The sequence below is a fragment of the Natrix helvetica genome (genome assembly GCF_964273705.1).
Source record: "Natrix helvetica genome assembly, chromosome: 12".
NCBI lineage: Eukaryota > Metazoa > Chordata > Lepidosauria > Squamata > Natricidae > Natrix > Natrix helvetica.
This window is the reverse complement of record NC_138556.1, coordinates 13,159,573-13,178,552: the sequence shown is the minus strand read 5'-3', so window position 1 is coordinate 13,178,552 and position 18,980 is coordinate 13,159,573. Positions and strand designations below refer to the sequence as shown.

The following is an 18,980-nucleotide window of genomic DNA, read 5'->3' as shown; positions in this document are numbered from 1 at the left end:
TGATCCAAGACCCAGTGGAACCAATTTCCACTCGAGCATTAAATACTAATTGATAGCAAAGAATGAAACTGCTTCCCAGTTTTGCACAATTGCTGAGGCTGTTGTTATTGAAATCCTAAAGATCTTTTCCCTCCTAAAAAATCATGCGCCCCCCCCCAAAAAAAGGTGGGGGAGAGAAAGAGGCATTTTTGGCAGTGCTCTCGAAAGGCAGCTCTCCAGGGCTGGCCCTGAACACTCGTGATTTGCTGACCAAATGCGGAGCATCCCCACGAGTTCAAAGCTCGTTTCCCTCCACCCCCTCTGACGTCAGAGGAAGAAGCCAATCAACCAACCAACCAACCGGGCTGTCATCTGGACACTTTCTCTTTCGTTCGAAGGGAAGCAAAAGTTTTCCCAGCGTTCTAGAACGCTGGGGAGACCTCCCCGATCGCGCGTGGGAAAGCGCTTTCCCTTTTCTTCCCCTCGGCTTCAAAGCGCATCCCATGGAGCTGGAGGAGACGCAGCCGGACAGCCTGGAGGGTTGGGTGGCCATCAAGGAAAACATCTTCGGTCAGCCCGAGCCGCCCCACAAGCTGCGCTTCTTGGTGGCTTGGAACGCCGTGGAGAGCAAGTTCGCGGTGACTTGTCACAACCGGACTTTGCAAGAAGAAGCCGGCGGGGAGAAGGAGGGAGGGAAGAAGGAGGAAAAGGAGGAGGAGGAGGAGGAAGACGACGAAGAAGAGGCCGGCGATGAGCAGCGGCTGAGCTGGGCCGGCTTGTACTCCCCGCAGGCCTTGGTGGGCGTCCACCGGCAGCTGGCGGCTTTGAACCAGCAGCTGGAGCCCTGCTTCCCCGCGCTGCCCCCTGCGCTGAGCGGCCCCAGCGGTTTCTGGGCGCTGCTGTTCCCCAGCTGCCCGGTTTTGGGGGAGACGGAGCTGGAGACCCTCTGCCGGCGCTTGGAAGCGTACTTCGGCTGGGCCTTGGATGTCTGCGGACGGAAGACGCTCCTGGACTCGCTCTTCGCCCACGATCAGGAGGAGGAGGAGGAGTACTTTGAAAATCTGCAGGAGTTCCGGAGGAAAAGTCTCAAGGGGCACCTGACCGCGGCCAAGGAGACCTTGAGAGGGGTAAGGCATTGAAGGGCGAGCAGAGAGGGCGCGTTCGTTGCGCAATGCATCACTCGCAAAAGGGGCTTAAGGGGGAGGCTTGTAGTAGGGGGGGAGTGGGCTTTGTTTTCCCTACCCAGATGGGCTAAAGTAACCCGGCTGAGATTTGTATTTGTATTGTATTTGTATTTATTAGTTTGTCAAACGTGCAAGAGAGCAGGTTTAAATATAAACATGGATAGAAACCAAAGAAATGAATACAAATCAATGGAGACAGTAGGCACGCTGGTGCGTTTATGCACGCCATAATTGTGTGGGTCCTCCAGCTGCACAGTACAGCCATTTGCTGACCTGTGAACTACAGTTCCCAGCATCCTCAGGAATATTGTGTAATGCTGAGAGACGCCAGCCGTTGTAGTTCAGCAACCTCTGGAGTGCTACCGGTTTGCCCTTGCCAAGAGTTCCTCAGCTTTGGGAAGTCTATAAAGAGTGGAGTTCAACTCCCAGAATTCTCCCCAGCCGGTGGAAGTTGAAGTCTGCCCTTCTTTAAATTCCTAAGCTTGAGAAACACGGCGATGAGCCATAATAAACAACCTTTACGAAGCAGATGCTAAGCCAAAGCAAAGAAAGCCCAAGACTTTCAACCCTGTCAAAGTCCTTTGTTAAGAACACAGGTCAGCTTCCCTGATGGACAGGTTCCTTTTGACTTTTGTCGTTGTTAGTTGCAAAGTCGTGTCCGACCCATTGTGACTCCATGGACCACATTCCTCCAGGCCTTCCTGTCCTCTACCATCCTCTGGAGTCCATTTAAGCTCACGCCGACTGCTTCCATGACTCCATCCAGCCACCTTATTCTCTGTCGTCCCCTTCTTCTTTTGCCCTCAATCGTTCCCAGCATGAGGCTCTTCTCCAGTGAGTCCTTCCTTCTCATTAGGTGGCCAAAGTATTTGAATTTCCTCTTCAGGATCTGGCCTTCTAAAGAGCAGCCAGGGTTGATCTCCTCTTGGACTGACCGGTTTGATCACCTTGCAATCCAAGGAACTCGTAGGAGTCTTCTCCAGCACCATAGTTCAAAGTCCTCAATTCTTTGATGCTCAGCCTTTCTTGTGGTCCAACTTTCACAGCCATACATTGTAACTTTTGATTTTAATTCCCCTTAATCAGTATCCACATGCATTTGTGGAGAGAGAGCATAGTATTTGGGGAAAGAAGAGGGGCTGCAACCATCAGCAGATGGGCTCAACCTCAACTAAATTGATAGATTGGTTTGGATGTGGAGATCTTTTGAACATCTCCTTGAACAGTAACATTTCTCTGGAGCTTCGTGGTCTGGTGACACGTTGCTGTTGAACATGGAACCTTAGAAATCAGGAGTCTCCAACCTTGGCAACTTTAAGACTTGTGGACTTCAACGGCTGGGGTCTCCAACCTTGGCAACTTTAAGAGGAATTCTGGGAGTTGAAGTCCACAAGTCTTAAAGTCGCCAAGGTTGGAGACCCCTGCTATAAACCATGGACATCATCTGTTCTTTCAGTGGGCAGTCCCTTCTCTTTGCTGGCAAGAACCCCATCTTGGTTAATGTCAAAAGATTCTTTTACTGTCTGGAGTCCCTTGCCAGTTTTCGACACAGGAGGCAACCTTCTCGGGGAAGGGCTGAGCGAGAACGAGGGAGAATCTTAACTTTGTTTACAGCTTTATTTGAACTTCTATGGTATCTTCTCCCTGTTAGATTTTCCATGCCTGTGAAAAGTTAGCAAGGCAGGAAGAGCAGAGCAAACTGCCTCCTCCTTCAACCTCAGTATCCAGCCTCCCTTGCAAAGAGGAAAACTGCTGGTTAATTCTCACATTCCCAAATAAATTCTCTTTATTGTCGTCTTGGTAGGTTCTTCACAAGCACAAAGATGCTGATAAGCTGGTAGATTTAATGGAGTTGTACAAGGAGGAAGATGAAGCTTATCTGGAGCTGGTCACCGTGGCAACTGAATTCTATCAATATTTATTGTTACCGTTCCGAGACATGAGAGAACTGGCCACCTTATATAGACTTGAGATTCTGGTAAGTTTCGCTTTCTACTCTTTCAAAAATAATAATAATAATAATAACACCATATTCCAAGACTTAAGGATGTACAAATTTAGAATAGAATAGAAAAACAGAGTTGGAAGGGACCTTGGAGGTCTTCTAAACCAACCCCCTGCTTAGGCAGGAAACCCTACACCACTTCAAAACGACGCTATAGACTACTGCACACCAGAACAAGAAGACCCTTCCCCAGGGAAGCTATAAAGCATCACAAACCTCAGTATAAAACTATATTCTAATTCGATAGGGCTTTTAGGAGCTATTATTGTTTGCTTATTTCCTGTGTTACAATCTTACTAGCCTCGTCTACCATTCGCAAACCATGTGTGGGACAATGTTTAAAATCCCCTAGACACAGTGGAAGAACTTGCATTTTCTAACATTGGAAAATCGAGCGGCTTGGTATTATTAACAAAATCCAAAATGAGTATTTTTTACAGCCAGGGGGAGGCACCTGTGACACTCCAGTGCATTAAAAGCATAGTGTGTTTCTTTACTGATTTATACTGCAGAAAAAACAATGACTACCAACTGCTTTCCATTGAGGACCTGTACACTGCACGAGTCAAAAAGAGGGCTGTGAAAATATTTACAGACCCCCTGACACCCTGGACATAAATTGTTTCAACGCCTACCCTCCAAACGATGCTATAGAGCATTGAACACCAAGACAACTAGACACAAAGACAGTTTTCCCCCCGAATGCCATCACTCTGCTAAACAAATAATTCCCTCAACACCGTCAAACTATTTATTAAGTCTGCATTACTATTAATCTTCCCATCGTTCTTATCACCCATCTCCTCCCACTTATGACTGCAAGACTGTAACTCTGTTGCTTGTATCCTTATGGTTTATATTGATGGTTTCCTAGCATGACTTGATTGCTTATTTGTACCCAACATTAAGTGTTGTTCCTTATGATTCATGACGAATGTATCTTTCCTTTTATGTACACTGAGATGCACCAAAGGCAAATTCCTTGTGTGTCCAATCACACTTGGCCTATAAAGAATTCTATTCTATTCTAAAAAGACACAGGGATGAGTGGAGCTGCCTCCAAAGATGAATGCAGATTCTAAGTGAAGCAGCCCCTTGGTTATGGGGACTGAGGACCGACACCGGTTTGACCAGAGGTGTTAAAAATGTCTCTCTTTGCAGAAATCCTTGCAAGCTGACCGGCTGGGCCCCAAGAGGGTAGAAGCTTTGCAGAAGGAGGCCAAGGAGTGGACGGATCAGGCCGAGGAAGCTGTGTGCTCCATTCAAAACATCACCGTGGGCTACTTCAAGGAAACCGTGACTGCGCTCGCAGGTGAGCCAGGAACAAGCAAAGAAGGCTTTCGTTGAGAACATCTAAAGTGGTGGCCTTGGTGGCAGTAGAGGCCAGGATAGGAAAGGAGGTACAACCCAAAAGAGGGTATAAGGGGAAATCAGTGCTTTTGGAATCTTTTGCCTACCTTCTCCTAAATAGAATAAAATCAAGAGATGCTCCATTCCTTAGCAATTTGTAATAATTCCTTTCCTCGGCAACTCCTAGTTCCATCCACCTCCTTCTCTTCTGCTCTTTCTTCCTCCTCTTCCCTCTTCTTCCTTCTCCTTCCTCTTTTTTTCTTCTCCTGCTCCTTTTCTCCTCCTCCTCCTTTCTCCTCTTCCTTCCTCCTCCTTCTCTTCCCCTCTGCTTCATCCTCCGTCTTCTTTCTCCTTTCTCTTCCTCCTTTTTCTTCCTCCTCCTCCTCACCTCCTTTTCTCCTCCTCCTTCCTCCCCCTCCTTCCCCCTCCTCCCTCTTCTTCCTCCTCTTCCCTCCTCTTCCTTCTCCTTCCTCTTCTTTTCTTCTTCTCCTCCTTCTTTTCTTCTCCTCCTCCTTTTCTCCTCTTCCTTCTTCCTCCTTCTCTTCCCCTGTGCTTCATCCTCCTTTGTCTTCTTCCTTCTGCTTTTCTTCCTCCTTCTTTTTCTTCCTCCTCCTTTTCTTCTTGTCCTCCTCCTCTTCCTCCTCCTCCTTCTTTCTTCCTCCTCCTTCCCCCTCCTCCCTCTTCTTCCTTCTCCTTCCTCTTCCTCCTCCTTCTCCTTTTCTCCTCCTTTTCTCCTCCTCCTCCTTTTCTCCTCTTTCCTCCTCCTTCTCTTCCTCCTCCTCCTTCCTCTTCCTTCTCTTCCTCTCTTCCTCCTCCTCCTTCCTCTTCTTGCATCCTCCTCCTTGATGCAAAGTTCTGCTTCTTGCCCTTCTTGTGGCCTCAACCACTGTTAATTGACGTTGTTGTAGTTTCTCTTTGATGTTGCCTTTCCATTGTCTTCTGGGTCTGCCTCCTGTTCTTTGACTTTATCTTTTTGTATATTCCATTCATGGCTAATGTTTAAAATGAATTCTTAAGAGTCGTTTAGAGTAGTTATTGGGCCATGTATTCTCTCCCGTTTTATATAACTCAAACATTCTTTCCTTTGCCTGGAGAAGGAAGTGCAAGGTTCTTCTTAGCCATCTCAATGCTTACTTCTTCTTTATTTTGGGTTCTTGTTCACCAGCAATGCACAAACAGATGGAGCAAGATCAGAAGCGATTTGGCCCAGCTGCTTGGGCCTCTGCTTCTCCAAGATTAGAAAACTTAAAATATCTCCTAGCAAAAGAAAGCCTTCAGCATATGAGAGCAAGAGAATTGTGCCTGAAACACAAAAGAGTCGACATCAGAAAGCAGGTAAGGCTATATCTCCCACTCCCTGTTCCCCTCTGTCATATGCACCCATCATCATCATCGTCTTTTAAAGGCCCCATAATCTCTTATTGCAGGGTGGAGACTGGGCAACTGACTGGAGCCAAATGTTTACTGGCTGGATGTTGTGGCCCGCCAATGGGCAGCAGAGCTGGCAGCAGATTTGGACAGTGAGGAGGTTGGGGAGGAACATGGGCCAGTCCTGGAGTCTGGGAAAGGCTGTGATGAGGGCTCTGGGTCGGAGACAGAGAGGGGGCCAGGGCCATATGCCAGTTATCAGCTGCCTTCAGAGTCAGACATCAGTGAGGCAGACGAACAGCTGGAGCCTGTTACCAGTGTGCACATGCGCAGAGTTGCCAGATGAAGGGAACAGCTAAAGAAAAGGGGTCGACTTGGGAGGAAGGCCACATGTGGGCAATGAATGGCCCCTCCCAGAGGGAATAAAAGAGGAGCAGAAGGGGAGTGGAGTTTGCAGGAGACAATTAATTCGCTTAATTGGTTCGTGACTCTCCAAGACTCCTTGCCAGGTTCTGCAGATATCGGCCTGGCAGCTCTCCAAGCCAGATAAGGTCTGTGACTGTAAATCCTCCCTTGTTGGAAGTGAATGAGCAGAATCCACAGTCAATTAATAAAAGGGGGTTTTGCCGGGACAAGGAGTTTGCTTCATGCTCTATGGAAAGCTAGGTCAGAACACTGGGTGCCCTTCCTGTTGCCAATGTGGAGGTTTTTTTTCCAGCAGATATATTCTCATGGTGCCCAGAGAGAGAAATATCAGCCTCTCCCTAGGATCACAGCCTCCTGATTGTTAAGGCAAGAGCTCCACCTCTAAGCCACCTCACCACTCCATCCTACGCATCCAGGCTCTGGCCAATTCAACAGGCTTTGAGGCAGACTGAGAGAGAGTGTCCACTTGCTGTAATAGCATTGGAAAACAGTGTTGTATCTTATGATTCTTGATGAATGTATTTTTATTCTTCTTATGTACACTGAGAGCATCTGCACCAAAGACAAATTCCTTGTGTGTCCAATCACACTTGGCCAATAAAGAATTCTATTCTATTCTATTCCTTATTCTATTCTATTCTATTCTATTCTATTCTATTCTAATCTAATCTATTCTAATCTATTCTCTATTCTATTCTATTCTCTATTCTGTTCTATTCTCTATTCTATTCATTCTTATTCTATTCCTTATTCTATTCTAATTCTATTCTATTCCTTATTCTATTCTATTCTATTCATTCTTATTCTATTCTATTCCTTATTCTATTCTATTCATTCTTATTCTATTCTATTCTCTATTCTATTCTCTATTCTATTCATTCGTATTCTATTCCTTACTCTATTCTACTCTATTCCTTATTCTATTCTATTCTATTCCTTATTCTATTCTATCCTATTCTATTCTCTATTCTATTCATTCTTATTCTATTCTATTCCTTATTCTATTCTATTCTATTCATTCTTATTCTATTCTGTTCCTTATTCTATTCTATTCTATTCTATTCTATTCTATATTCTATTCTATTCTATTCTCTATTCTATTCATTCTTATTCTATTCTATTCCTTATTCTATTCTATTCTATTCATTCTTATTCTATTCTGTTCTCTATTCTATTCTATATTCTATTCATTCTTATTCTATTCTATTCATACTTATTCTATTCTATTCTATATTCTATTCCTTATTCTATTCTATTCCTTATTCTATTCTATTCTATATTTGTAGCCTTAACCACATTTCCTGTTTTGTTTCCCAAACTTCCTAAGATGGAGACATTCAGCGAGCAGAAAAATGACGTGGCTCAAGTGGAAAAACTGGAACTGGAATATTATGAAACCCAGTTGGAGCTGTACGAGGTACAGTTTGAAATACTGAAGAATGAAGAGATGTTGCTTGTTACCCAGCTGGAGACGCTGAAGAGGCAAATGAAGGGTGAGGACTGAAGGCAGGATACATTGCCTTGCATTTTCATCTGAACCGGGCTATTTCTTGTTAGTGCTGGATTAAAACAGGAGAATTCTTCCATTTCTCCAAGTTCTGCGATGCAATAAATTCATTTATTGAGGAGGGAGGATAAAGGCTTGGAAAAAACACGTCAGAGAAAATTGCACTGGGAAATAGGCAACATTTTCCTGCAGAATCCCCCATTTAAATCTGACTCTTCCAAGTTTAAATAATTCTTTTTAAAAAATCATTGTTAAAAAAAACTACAAAAAAGGAGAAGGCTTTTAATTTTTCGTTCTGTTAATTATAGCCCTGCCTTTAAACCACCGCACGATCTAAGTTCCCAGGTCCCAAAATGCTTTTTCAAAAGACAACTGGACGTTCTTGGGGGGATTGTTGTTTTTTTCCCTTTGAAAACATTTCGCTTCTCATCCAAGAAGTTTCAAAACTGAAGAAGCTTCTTGGATGAGAAGTGAAAAGTTCTCAAGGGGGAAAAAAAAAGCCCAAGAAAATCCAGCTGCCTTTTGGGAAAACACACCTTTGGGACAACCATGGTCTGGATGATTGAGAATCTCCATAGATGAAAATTCCCCAGGTATTACTAATACTATCAGAATGTAGCAACAAACAAAACAAATCTGATTGTGAGCTCTGGTGGCCCAGTGGTTAGAGTGCAGTACTGCAGGGTACTTCTGCCTGCGATTTGGCAGTTCGAGTCTCACCAGGCTCAAGGTTGACTCAGCCTTCCATCCATCCGAGGTGGGTAAAATGAGGACCCAGATTGTTGGGGGCAAGAGGCTGATTCTGTAAACCGCTTAGAGGGGGCTGGAAAGCACTGTGAAGCGGTATAGAAGTCTAAGTGCTATTGCAGTTGTCCTTCCTTCCTTCCTTCCTTCCTTCCTTCCTTCCTTCCTTCCTTCCTTCCTTCCTTCCTTCCTTCCTTCCTTCCTTCCGTTTGAAAGCCAAAGAGCCAGGGCTGTCCGAAGACGTCTCCGTGGTCATGTGACCGGCATGACTAAACGCCAAAAGCGCACGGAACACTGTTATCTTCCCACCAAAGGTGGTTCCTATTTTTCTACTTGCATTTTTACATGCTTTGGAACTGCTAGGTTGGCAGAAGCTGGGGCAAGTAATAGGAGCTGACTCCGTTACGCGGCGCTAGGGATTCGAACTGCTGAACTGCTGACCTTTCTGATTGACGAGCTCAGCGTCTTAGCCACTGAGCCCCCCCGTCCCTCCGGTTACTCTATTAGTGGATCTTAAAAGACTTCTGGTTGCTCACCCTACACCCCAAGTCTTCAACTGATGCTTCTCCAAGTGTTCCCTCTTAGTCAATGCCTGAGTTTTCTAGCAAGGCAGTAAAGCCGGTAAAAGAAGCGGGTCGCATATTTTACTCACTGAAATCCTTGCCCCCTCTTCCGTAGAGATCCAGGATGAAGTCATTTATTATGACACCTGTGAAAACTCTGAGGAATTGGAAGCCATGCATCAGGCCCTGGAAACAAGCCGTGCCTCTTCCTCTGAAGTGACGCAGCTCAGGCAGAAGACGCAGCAGCTGGAGACAAAACGGGGCATTATCTGCTCCAGGAGAGCTTATCTCAGGAACAAGAAGGTAACTGGTCCAGAAAAGTCTTTACGAGTTTGTGGGCACTGCATTGTTATATATGCCACCTCAGACGGCATCCGAAAACATTCCATGTTGGGGGAGAAGGTCGACCTTTATTTGCCAAGGATGCTAAGTTACGTCTCCCCCACCACAATCCTTTTCAAGGGGCTTGAATTGTCCTTTTTAAAGAAAGTTCAGCAGAAAGTGGGAAAGCTTTGAATCGAATGTTCTGATTCAACGGATTTGATTTCTGCCTGAATCCTCAGTTTTCGGCTAGTGGAATTTATGCGCCGATTTCTTTCCTCTTAGGACCAATGCGAAGAGAGCCGGCGCTTGAGGATACAGCAGGCCCAGGAAAGCACGCGCTACTTCCAACAGCATCACATCATCCAGATTGTATGTATGAAGAAGTGGAAAGTAGAAGGAGCGTTCTGTTTCTAGTTGTAACAGTGTGGGTCAATAACATGTGGAATTGTTCTTCGTTCCCAGCATCTTAGTTTATTTTGAAGGCAGTCTAGGTAGCCCTCGTGAGGTAGCCCTCATAATACAAGGTGGCTACTGCTATTTCAAAACCAGAAACACATCTAATTAGTTGAAAGCTGTGAAGGTGAACGTTCCCCTCGCACATAAGTGGGTGAATCGCATGGGAAACTCTTTAACACCACCATCACCATAATAATAACATTTATGTATGGTCTCAGACTAATAAACGAGAATCTAAACAAGGTAACCAACTGTTAAAGGAAGAAGTATTTATGTGGGCTCATAATTAATTCTATATGAATTATAGGGCTGGGCCGCACTTTTTTAAAAAAAATGCTTCGTGCAAGATTGCAAATATAGCAACTGTCTAGAACTCCTTAAAACAGCCACACCTTTTCCTGGGATTGCACATCTACCTTTCACAGCTGCTTTCAGGTGTGGCACTCGGGTTCAGGTGTGGCACACTGGAGTTAGGACTCCAGAGCAGTTTTTGGAAATCAGATCAGAAATACTGCACAATACCCATAATTTCATTTCTTCTCTTCTCTTCTCTTCTCTTCTCTTCTCTTCTCTTCTCTTCTCTTCTCTTCTCTCTCATCTCCTCTCCTCTCCGCTCTTCTCTCTTCTCTCCTCTCCTCTCCTCTCTTCTCTTCACTTCTCTTCTCTCTTCTCTTCTCTTCACTTCTCTCTTCTCTTCTCTCTTCTCTTCACTTCTCTTCTCTTCTCTCTTCACTTCACTTCTCTTCTCTCTTCTCTTCTCTCTTCTCTCTTCTCTTCACTTCTCTTCTCTCTTCTCTTCTCTCTTCTCTTCTTCTCTCTTCTCTTCACTTCTCTTCTCTTCACTTCTCTCCTCTCCTCTCTTCTCTTCTCTTCTCTCCTCTCATCTTCTCTTCTCGTCTCTCCTCTCCTCTCCTCTTTCCTCCCCCATGGCTCAGGAACCGCATGTGGCTCTTTCATCCCTCTGCTGCAGCTCCCTGTCGCTGGTCAGCTCCACAATTGATAGGGTTAGTGTTAGGGTTTTTGGTTAGGACAGGTAGAGGAAAAAGGACGCCGTGCTATGAGGAGGCTCTATGGTGGGAGAACCAGACTTCTGGTCAGCTCCAGAATTGAACAGGGGGCTTCAGTTTAGGACCTTTGTGGCTCTTTGAGTGTTTAAGGTTGCCGACCCCTGATTTAGGCAATCTGTTATCAGGCCCCCGGCCATTTGGCACTGTTCAAAGCTACTTAGTTGCACTGGAAATAGAGTCCTATGCGTGTGCATTAAAGGTTGTCATTCAAACTGCAGAAAAGAGAGAAGAGAAAAGAAGACGAGAAAAAGAAAAAAGCCTGGATAAAGGAAGAGCGGCAGAAAACTCTGGAGAGGCTGAAATCATTCAAGGAGGCAAGTACCATTTATCTTGTTCCTCAGCACTCTGGCAGAAACGAGGACTGATTATTATGGGTCCGGCCCGGTTAGCCACAAGGACAACATCAATCATGAGATAACAGCTCTGGATTTAGCAACCGCAAAGAGGGCACCAGTAGGGTTTGCACAGAATTTAATCAGTGTCACCTTGACGCAATTCTGCTTCTGTGGTCTGGGAAAGAATGAAAGCACAACGGAAGGGGCCTGTAGGGGAAAACGATGAAGCTCCTGTTTCTATTTTAAAAACTCCTGGTTTAAAACAGTGGTGATGGTGTTGGTCATGAGCTTTTTGCTGCAGGGTTGCTGTCACGCCCTCTAGATATAAATCTAAATAAGAGACTTGCTAGAACAGATTGAAACTCCACCTAGTTTGCTGTTATGTACACCAAGTCATAAACTAAACAGACAGGGCTGGGTTGAAAGAATCCGAGAGAAATCTCACCAAGGTTTAACATTCATCCAGCTACACGTGTTGAAACAAACGACACTGTTAGGCCTTTCACTGAGCTGGCTGAAGATGTTATGTGAAGACCATCATGACTATTAAATCAGGGTGTCAAACCTTGGCAACTTTAAGCCTGTTGTGGCCCGCCGGCAGCCAGCGGAGCTGGCAGCAGAGTCGGACAGTGAGGAGGTTAGGGAGGAACATAGGGCAATCCTGGGGGTTGAGGAAAGCTCAGACGAGGCTCTGCATCAGAGGCAGAGAGGGAGCAAGACAGCAGTGAGGCAGAGGAACAGCTGGAGCCTGTTCCCAGTGTGCGCATGTGCAGAGCTGCCAGAAGACAAGAACAACTAAGAAAGCAGAGTCGACTTGGGAGTAAAGCCACACCTTGGAGGTGATTCGCCCCTCCCATAGGGAACAAAAGAGGAGCGAACTGGGAGGGGGCTTTTGCAGGAAACAATTTGTTCCTTTGGTCGGTTCAAGAGTGGAAAGTTCTCTTTTTACTTTAAGAGACTCTGTGCCAAGTGTTGCCTTACCCCACATTTGGAAACTAGTTATTTGGCAGCTCTTCAAACGAGATAAGTTTCGTGTTGATAAACATTCCTCTGAAAGACTGTTTGGTAAGCCTTGCTGACTGTGAATGAAAGGAATTCACAGTTATGTACATAAAAGAGGTTTTACAGGGACCAAGACTCTGCTTCTTGCTTTCTAAGGAAGCCTGGGTCAGAATAAAGCCTGGCAGACTTCAGCTCCCAAAAGCTGACTGGGGAATTCTGGGAGTTGAAGTCCGCCAGGCTTAAAGTTGCCAAGGTTGGAGACAGGGGTGGGTTCCTGCCAGTTCTAACCTCTTCTATAGAAGAGGTTCCACAAATCTACCGTGCCGTTTAGAACCGGTTCCATCTCCCTCCCTCCGCCCGTCCACACATCATCAAGATGAAGAGCGAGAGGAGGAATTCTGGGAGTTGAAGTCCACAAGTCTTAAAGCTGTCAAGTTTGAACACCCCTGGGGGTTTTTTTCCTAAAGGGTTAGGGGTGCAAGGGTCTTGTAACTTGACAGCTTTAAGACTTGCGTGCTTCAGTGCCAGAGTTCTTGAGCCAACATGACTGAAGGAGGAATTCTGGGAGTTGAAGTCCACAAGTCTTAAAGCTGTCAAGTTTGAACACCCCTGGGGTTTTTTTCCTAAAGGGTTAGGGGTGCAAGGGTCTTGTAACTTGACAGCTTTAAGACTTGCACACTTCAAATGCCAGAGTTTCTGAGCCAACATTTTGGTTGCTAAGCAAGAGCGTTTTACAAGTTGGCCACTCCCACCCGGTCACATGGCCGGCAAGCCACTCCCACTAAGCAGGCCACACCTACAGAACAGCTTCTAAAAAAATTTGAAACCCACCACTGGTTGGAGACCCCTATCTTAGAACACCATGGGATATGGAAAACATGCCTATGTGTCTGTCTATAGAGATTCTCAATCATCCAAGTGCTTTTCCAAAAGGCAACTGGAGTGTCTTGGTTTGTTGCCTTGAAAAGGTTTCAGCTCCCATCCAAGAAGATCCTTCAATTCTCAACTCTTCGATTCATTGAAGAATCTTCTTGGATGAGAAACAAAATGTTTCAAAGGAGGAAAAAACCCAGAAAGTTCCATTGCCTTTTGGAAAAAGCAGCTTTGGGGCGTCCAAGGGATTGACAGCCACAGTGGATGAATTGCAGTCAGCTCACCTGCTGTTTTCAAAACGGATGTCTTCTCACCTTGCAGAAATGCCCTGCACAGTTTGTGCTGAAGACTTCCCGCTCTCAGCCCGTCAACTCCAAGCAGGCTGGACTGAGACGACCTCCAACCGTTCCTCCACAAGCTGGTCCAACAAGAAAAGGTCCAGCTGCCAAGCAATCCAGGAATGCCCATTTGACCCAAGTCAGGACTTCCAAAGCATCGTCTCAGAAGCCTCCCAGAGATCTTCCCATCCAGATTTTTGCACCACCGCATGGGCCAGAACCTCCTAAGGAAGGCGTGGAAGCACCTGTGCCCCCACCTCCACCTCCTCTTCCACCCCCACCTCCACCCCTACCACCAAGTGTCCAGACTGTTTGCCTAAAAAGCGCAGGAGCCCAAGATAAACCACGGGCTCTTGTGTGTGAAGGCTCAGCTAAAGGAAGTTCTTCCTTGGAGAAAGCAGATGCTGCATCCAGATGCCCAACCAAGAATTGCACAGGTAAAGAGACAGAGTGCTCTTTTTCTTACATACACACACAAACACACCGGGGGGGGGGGAATCCTACTCCAAGCATATAGCCACATACAATATGTTCAGAGGTGGCATTCAGTAGGTTCTGACCAGTTCTGGAGAACCAATAGCAGAAATTTTGAGTAGTTTGGAGAACCGGTAAACACCACCTCTGGATGACTCTGCCCCCATCTATTCTCTGCCTCCCGAGTCCCAACTGATTGGGAGGAAATGGGGATTTTGCAGTATCCTTCCTCTGGAGTGGGGAGGGAATGGAGATTTTACAGTATCCTTCCCCTGGAGTGGGGAGGGAATGGAGATTTTACAGTATCCTTCCTCTGGGGTGGGGAGGGAATGGAGATTTTACAGTGGCCTTCCTCTGGAGTGGGGAGGGAATGGAGATTTTGCAGTATCCTTCCCCTGGAGTAGGGAATGGAGATTTTGCAGTATCCTTCCCCTGGAGTGGGGAGGGAATGGGGATTTTGCAGTATCCTTCCTCTGGAGTGGGGAGGGAATGGAGATTTTGCAGTATCCTTCCCCTGGAGTGGGGAGGGAATGGGGATTTTGCAGTATCCTTCCTCTGGAGTGGGGAGGGAATGGAGATTTTGCAGTATCCTTCCCCTGGAGTGGGGAGGGAATGGAGATTTTACAGTATCCTTCCCCTGGAGTGGGGAGGGAATGGAGATTTTACAGTATCCTTCCTCCTGGAGTGGGGAGGGAATGGAGATTTTGCAGTATCCTTCCCCTGGAGTGGGGAGGGAATGGAGATTTTACAGTATCCTTCCCCTGGAGTGGGGAGGGAATGGAGATTTTACAGTATCCTTCCCCTGGAGTGGGGAGGGAATGGAGATTTTGCAGTATCCTTCCCCTGGAGTGGGGAGGGAATGGAGATTTTACAGTATCCTTCCCCTGGAGTGGGGAGGGAATGGAGATTTTACAGTATCCTTCCTCCTGGAGTGGGGAGGGAATGGAGATTTTGCAGTATCCTTCCCCTGGAGTGGGGAGGGAATGGAGATTTTACAGTATCCTTTCCCTGGAGTGGGGAGGGAATGGGGATTTTGCAGTATCCTTCCCCTGGAGTGGGAAGGGAATGGGGATTTTACAGTATCCTTCCCCTGGAGTGGGAAGGGAATGGGGATTTTACAGTATCCTTCCCCTAGAGTGGGGAGGGAATGGGGATTTTACAGTATCCTTTCCCTGGAGTGGGGAGGGAATGGAGATTTTGCAGTATCCTTCCCCTAGAGTGGGGAGGGAATGGGGATTTTACAGTATCCTTCCCCTGGAGTGGGAAGGGAATGGGGATTTTACAGTATCCTTTCCCTGGAGTGGGGAGGGAATGGGGATTTTACAGTATCCTTCCCCTTCTACTGCCATGCCCACAAAGCTATGCCCACAGAACCAGTAGTAAAAAAAAAAAGAATGCCAATACACACACACACACACACACACACACCATATAGTCCTCAACTTCACCACCACAACTGAAGCCCAAAATTTATGTTTTAACTTGTTCTGCCTCAGGGACCATGGATGAGGTCTTGGCTTCCCTCAAGCGTGGGGAAGTCCTCCTCCGCAAAGTGGAACTGACCCAACAGGCGCCCTCCGGTGGCAACTCCCTCAACGACAGCATTCTAGCCGCCATTAGGCAGGGGGTTAAACTACGGAAGGTCAGTCAAGAGCCCAAGGAAGGCGGCGCGAAGAGTTTGGGCAGCGAGCTGGAGCAGAGCATCAAGGCAGCCATCCAGAGGATTAAGAAGGTCTCGGCTGACTCCGACGACGATGAAAATGGAGACTGCAGCAATGAAGAATGGAACAGTTAACACTTGGCCGGAAGCTCAGGAGGCATTGAGTGAGAAGACAGCTAACCGTACAGAAATGCCAAACAGGAAGAGTGGTCTGGAGCCCAACAGGTTGGCTAACGTCCTGCATGAATCGGGTATCTCAGAATTGTTAGCAACACTCTGGAGTTTAGGAGCGGCTGAAGAAGTGTGGGAAATGCTCCTTGATCGACGTCAGAAGTTTCCAAGTGGTTGAGTAAATTTAAGACACGTCCTTTACTGACAGCGAGTTTTATGCTTTGAAGTTTGCACGTTTTCTTTCCTTCTCTTTTTGCAAGGGAATCGGCACTCCTTAGAGGAGAAGTCCTCCACCTGAGTGGGGCTACGGCCTGCTAGTGGGCTAGGAGGAGTTTGCAACTGGGCTGCAGAAACAGCTGGCAAACACATGTGCGCGCACCCGTTATCACTTGCATGAGCAGCGGGTGAGCTCATGCGTGCATGTATATATGGTAATATAGGTGGGAGGCATTGGGTGCCCTTGTCAACCACAAGGACAATATGAGCCAGCAATGTGATCATCATCATCATCATTTAACGACCCCATAATCCCTTGCGGGGTGGAGGTTGGGCAACTGAATGGAGCTAGCAGTGTGTTTCCTGGCCAGATGCCCTTCCTGTCACCAATGCAGAGGTTTGTTCAGCAGATACATATTCTCATTGTGCCCAGAGAGAGAAATATCTGCCTGTACTTAGGATCTGCATCCATAAAAAAGAACGGTTTTGTCTCCGCACAAAGTTCAGATCATGAAAAATAATAGCTCAGGGGAGAGCGATTGAGGGGACGAGTTCTAGGACCCTCTGGGGCTGCTGAAAGCAAGGCCTCCTGAGCTGGACGACGTGCCTGGATGTCACCACACCAGGAGTCATGCTGAAGTGTCTACACATTATACGTGGCAGCCTCAACGAAGGAACGGGGTCCTATTTGCATCAGGCTTATTGCACTTGCCAGATTCCCTTTTCATTACCTTCCCCGCCATCCCACTGGTTAGGAATATTGGCTGAGATAAGAAAGAACGTATTCATTTAATTTAATGCTTTATCTGCCACGGCCAGAGTCTTAAACAAGATGTGTCCAAAACGAACTTCAACTTCACTCCATGTCAGAAAAGATGGCAGACTCTTTGGCCGTGTGTCACATTTCTATGGCCCCGCCAATGTGCCAAACATGAAATCTCTTTTCTTTGGTGAAATGTATTCTTGGATGTTCCCAAGATGATTGGGTCGGGACTTTCCTACAGGATCTCTGGTTTCCCATCTGTACCCAATGCCGGTGTTAACTTGTACCGGAAGGCTTAAAATGGATTCTTAATCCTTTTAAAATTAGCAGTATTTCTAACGCACCCCAAAAACCAATGATTGTAAAACTAACCGTTTTCCAATGGAGTGTTATAACACAGGTCGGTTTGTATCCCTCGAGGATTCTAATCTATAAGAGGGACTACTGAACTTCTAGACCAGTGATGGCGAATCTTTTCGGCATCAAGTGCCCAAACTGGAATGCGTGTGTGCGCCAAAGCCCCGAAAACCTGAAGACTTGATCTTTGGGTTTCCGGCGCATGCATGCGCACCAGCCAGGTTGTCTTTGCACATGCCAGAGAGCCCAAAGACCAGGTGCAAAGAGTGCATGCACACCAGCCAGCTGGTCTTCACGTTTCTGGGACACCAGCACACACAAAGACCAGCTGGCTGGCACACATGTGCATACCAGAAACCAGAAGAGCAGCTGGCGATGGCATTCGTGCCCATAGAGAGGGCTTTGCGTGCCATCTCTGGCACGCATGCCATAGGTTCGCCATCACAGCTTTCAGACCTTAAGATAGTTTTCAACTGTAGCTCTCATAATCTCTTTTGCTAAAAACGTGGAGACAGCAATAATGGGGGGAGGGGGGGAAAACATTCTCTTTGACCACTTTCTAAAACAGACATGGGTTTTAAAGTTAATTTTAAAGGATTTCTCTTGTAATAAATATAGCTTTCCAATTTAACTTGGATAGAAAATCCTTTCAGATCTTTTCAAATGTAAACTTTTCCCCCCCATTCATAATGTGAAGGATAATGTATTTGTTTCTAAATTGACCCCCAGAAAATGTACACCAATAATCACTTTTAAGATCTAATATGGTTAAAACGTATTAATTTGATGCTCTTTTACATTGTCAGCGATAAACTTTTGATCTTTGAAGACCCTGGAATCATGCGTTGTTATGTTGTTCTCGGCATAGTAGTTTTCAAACATGATGCTCAGATGGAGAAATGCAGTACGGGTATCGACTCAAGAGTAAGCACTACTAAAGGCCTTGGGAATTTTTGGCAGCTGCGTAGACATTTTACTTGTTGCATGTACAACTCAATGTATTTACTCAACGTATGGTACTTTCATGGTGGCTTACCTTCGTTAGGAATCAGTCCAAGACCCATCGTAAGTTCCCTGTTGTAACTTCAAACGGTGGCTGAATGAGCGGCCATAACCTGAGGACCACCTGTGAGCAATAAGAAGTAAATTGTTCTGTGGAGTTTACATACCTATTTTTCAATCAGGCCATGAGCATCTCTGATTTTAACTCTTAGAGCGTGATGGTGCAGTGGTTAGAGTGCAGTACTGCAGGCTACTTCTGCTGATCACCAGCTGCCAGCAGTTGGCAGATCGAGTCTCACCAGGCTCAAGGTTGACTCAGCTTTCCATCCTTCCGAGGTGGGTAAAATGAGGACCCGGATTGTTAGGGGGCAAATAGGCTGACTCTGTAAACCGCTTACAGAAGGCTTGTAAAGCACAGTAAAGCGATATATAAGTCTAAGTGCCAATGCTATTGCTTAAAGGCAACTGCATCGGTAAAGACAGATCTGAAAAAGCTCTTGAGGTCTAGCTAACATCATTACATATATATGAAAAAAAAATAGGCTCTGGTTTTCTGCATTGCGAATCTTTCTTCTGCATTCATGAAAACTGCTGCCCATGGCTGATTTTTCTTTTTCGAACTCGGAGATGGAGTACCTCTAAACATATTTTATTCGCTCACTTTGGCAAATCTTGTGATGCATTCACAAGATTTTTCCTTCCACCGCCGTTGGTCTCCATCCATCCATTCTTCTTGCTTTGCTTGTCGGGGAATTTGATTCCGAGAAATGAGTGCCTGATACAATTTGCTAGAAGGATAGCAGTGACAGAAGTAAG

The 18,980-nt window shown here is 46.1% G+C and overlaps 1 protein-coding gene across 1 annotated transcript; it reads left to right on the top strand.

The window, feature by feature from the left end:
- The first annotated feature begins 369 nt into the window (after positions 1–369).
- On the top strand, positions 370–17,990 carry WHAMM (WASP homolog associated with actin, golgi membranes and microtubules). The gene is made up of 10 exons (XM_081964967.1): positions 370–1,106; positions 2,968–3,141; positions 4,330–4,480; positions 5,684–5,853; positions 7,640–7,805; positions 9,242–9,429; positions 9,733–9,819; positions 11,192–11,287; positions 13,505–13,958; positions 15,492–17,990. Exons 1-10 carry the CDS (start codon positions 483–485, stop codon positions 15,788–15,790), a joined length of 2,409 nt encoding a protein of 802 aa, XP_081821093.1. The 5' UTR covers positions 370–482; the 3' UTR covers positions 15,791–17,990.
- The last annotated feature ends 990 nt before the right edge of the window (positions 17,991–18,980 follow it).

Bases quoted from the DNA above. Each gene is read 5' to 3' on its own strand.
- WHAMM (XM_081964967.1), top strand. From the start codon at position 483: ATGGAGCTGGAGGAGACGCAGCCGGACAGCCTGGAGGGTTGGGTGGCC. The intron at 5,854-7,639 runs GTAAGGCTATAT...AAACTTCCTAAG, and splicing joins GAGTCGACATCAGAAAGCAG to ATGGAGACATTCAGCGAGCA. The intron at 13,959-15,491 runs GTAAAGAGACAG...GTTCTGCCTCAG, and splicing joins CCCAACCAAGAATTGCACAG to GGACCATGGATGAGGTCTTG.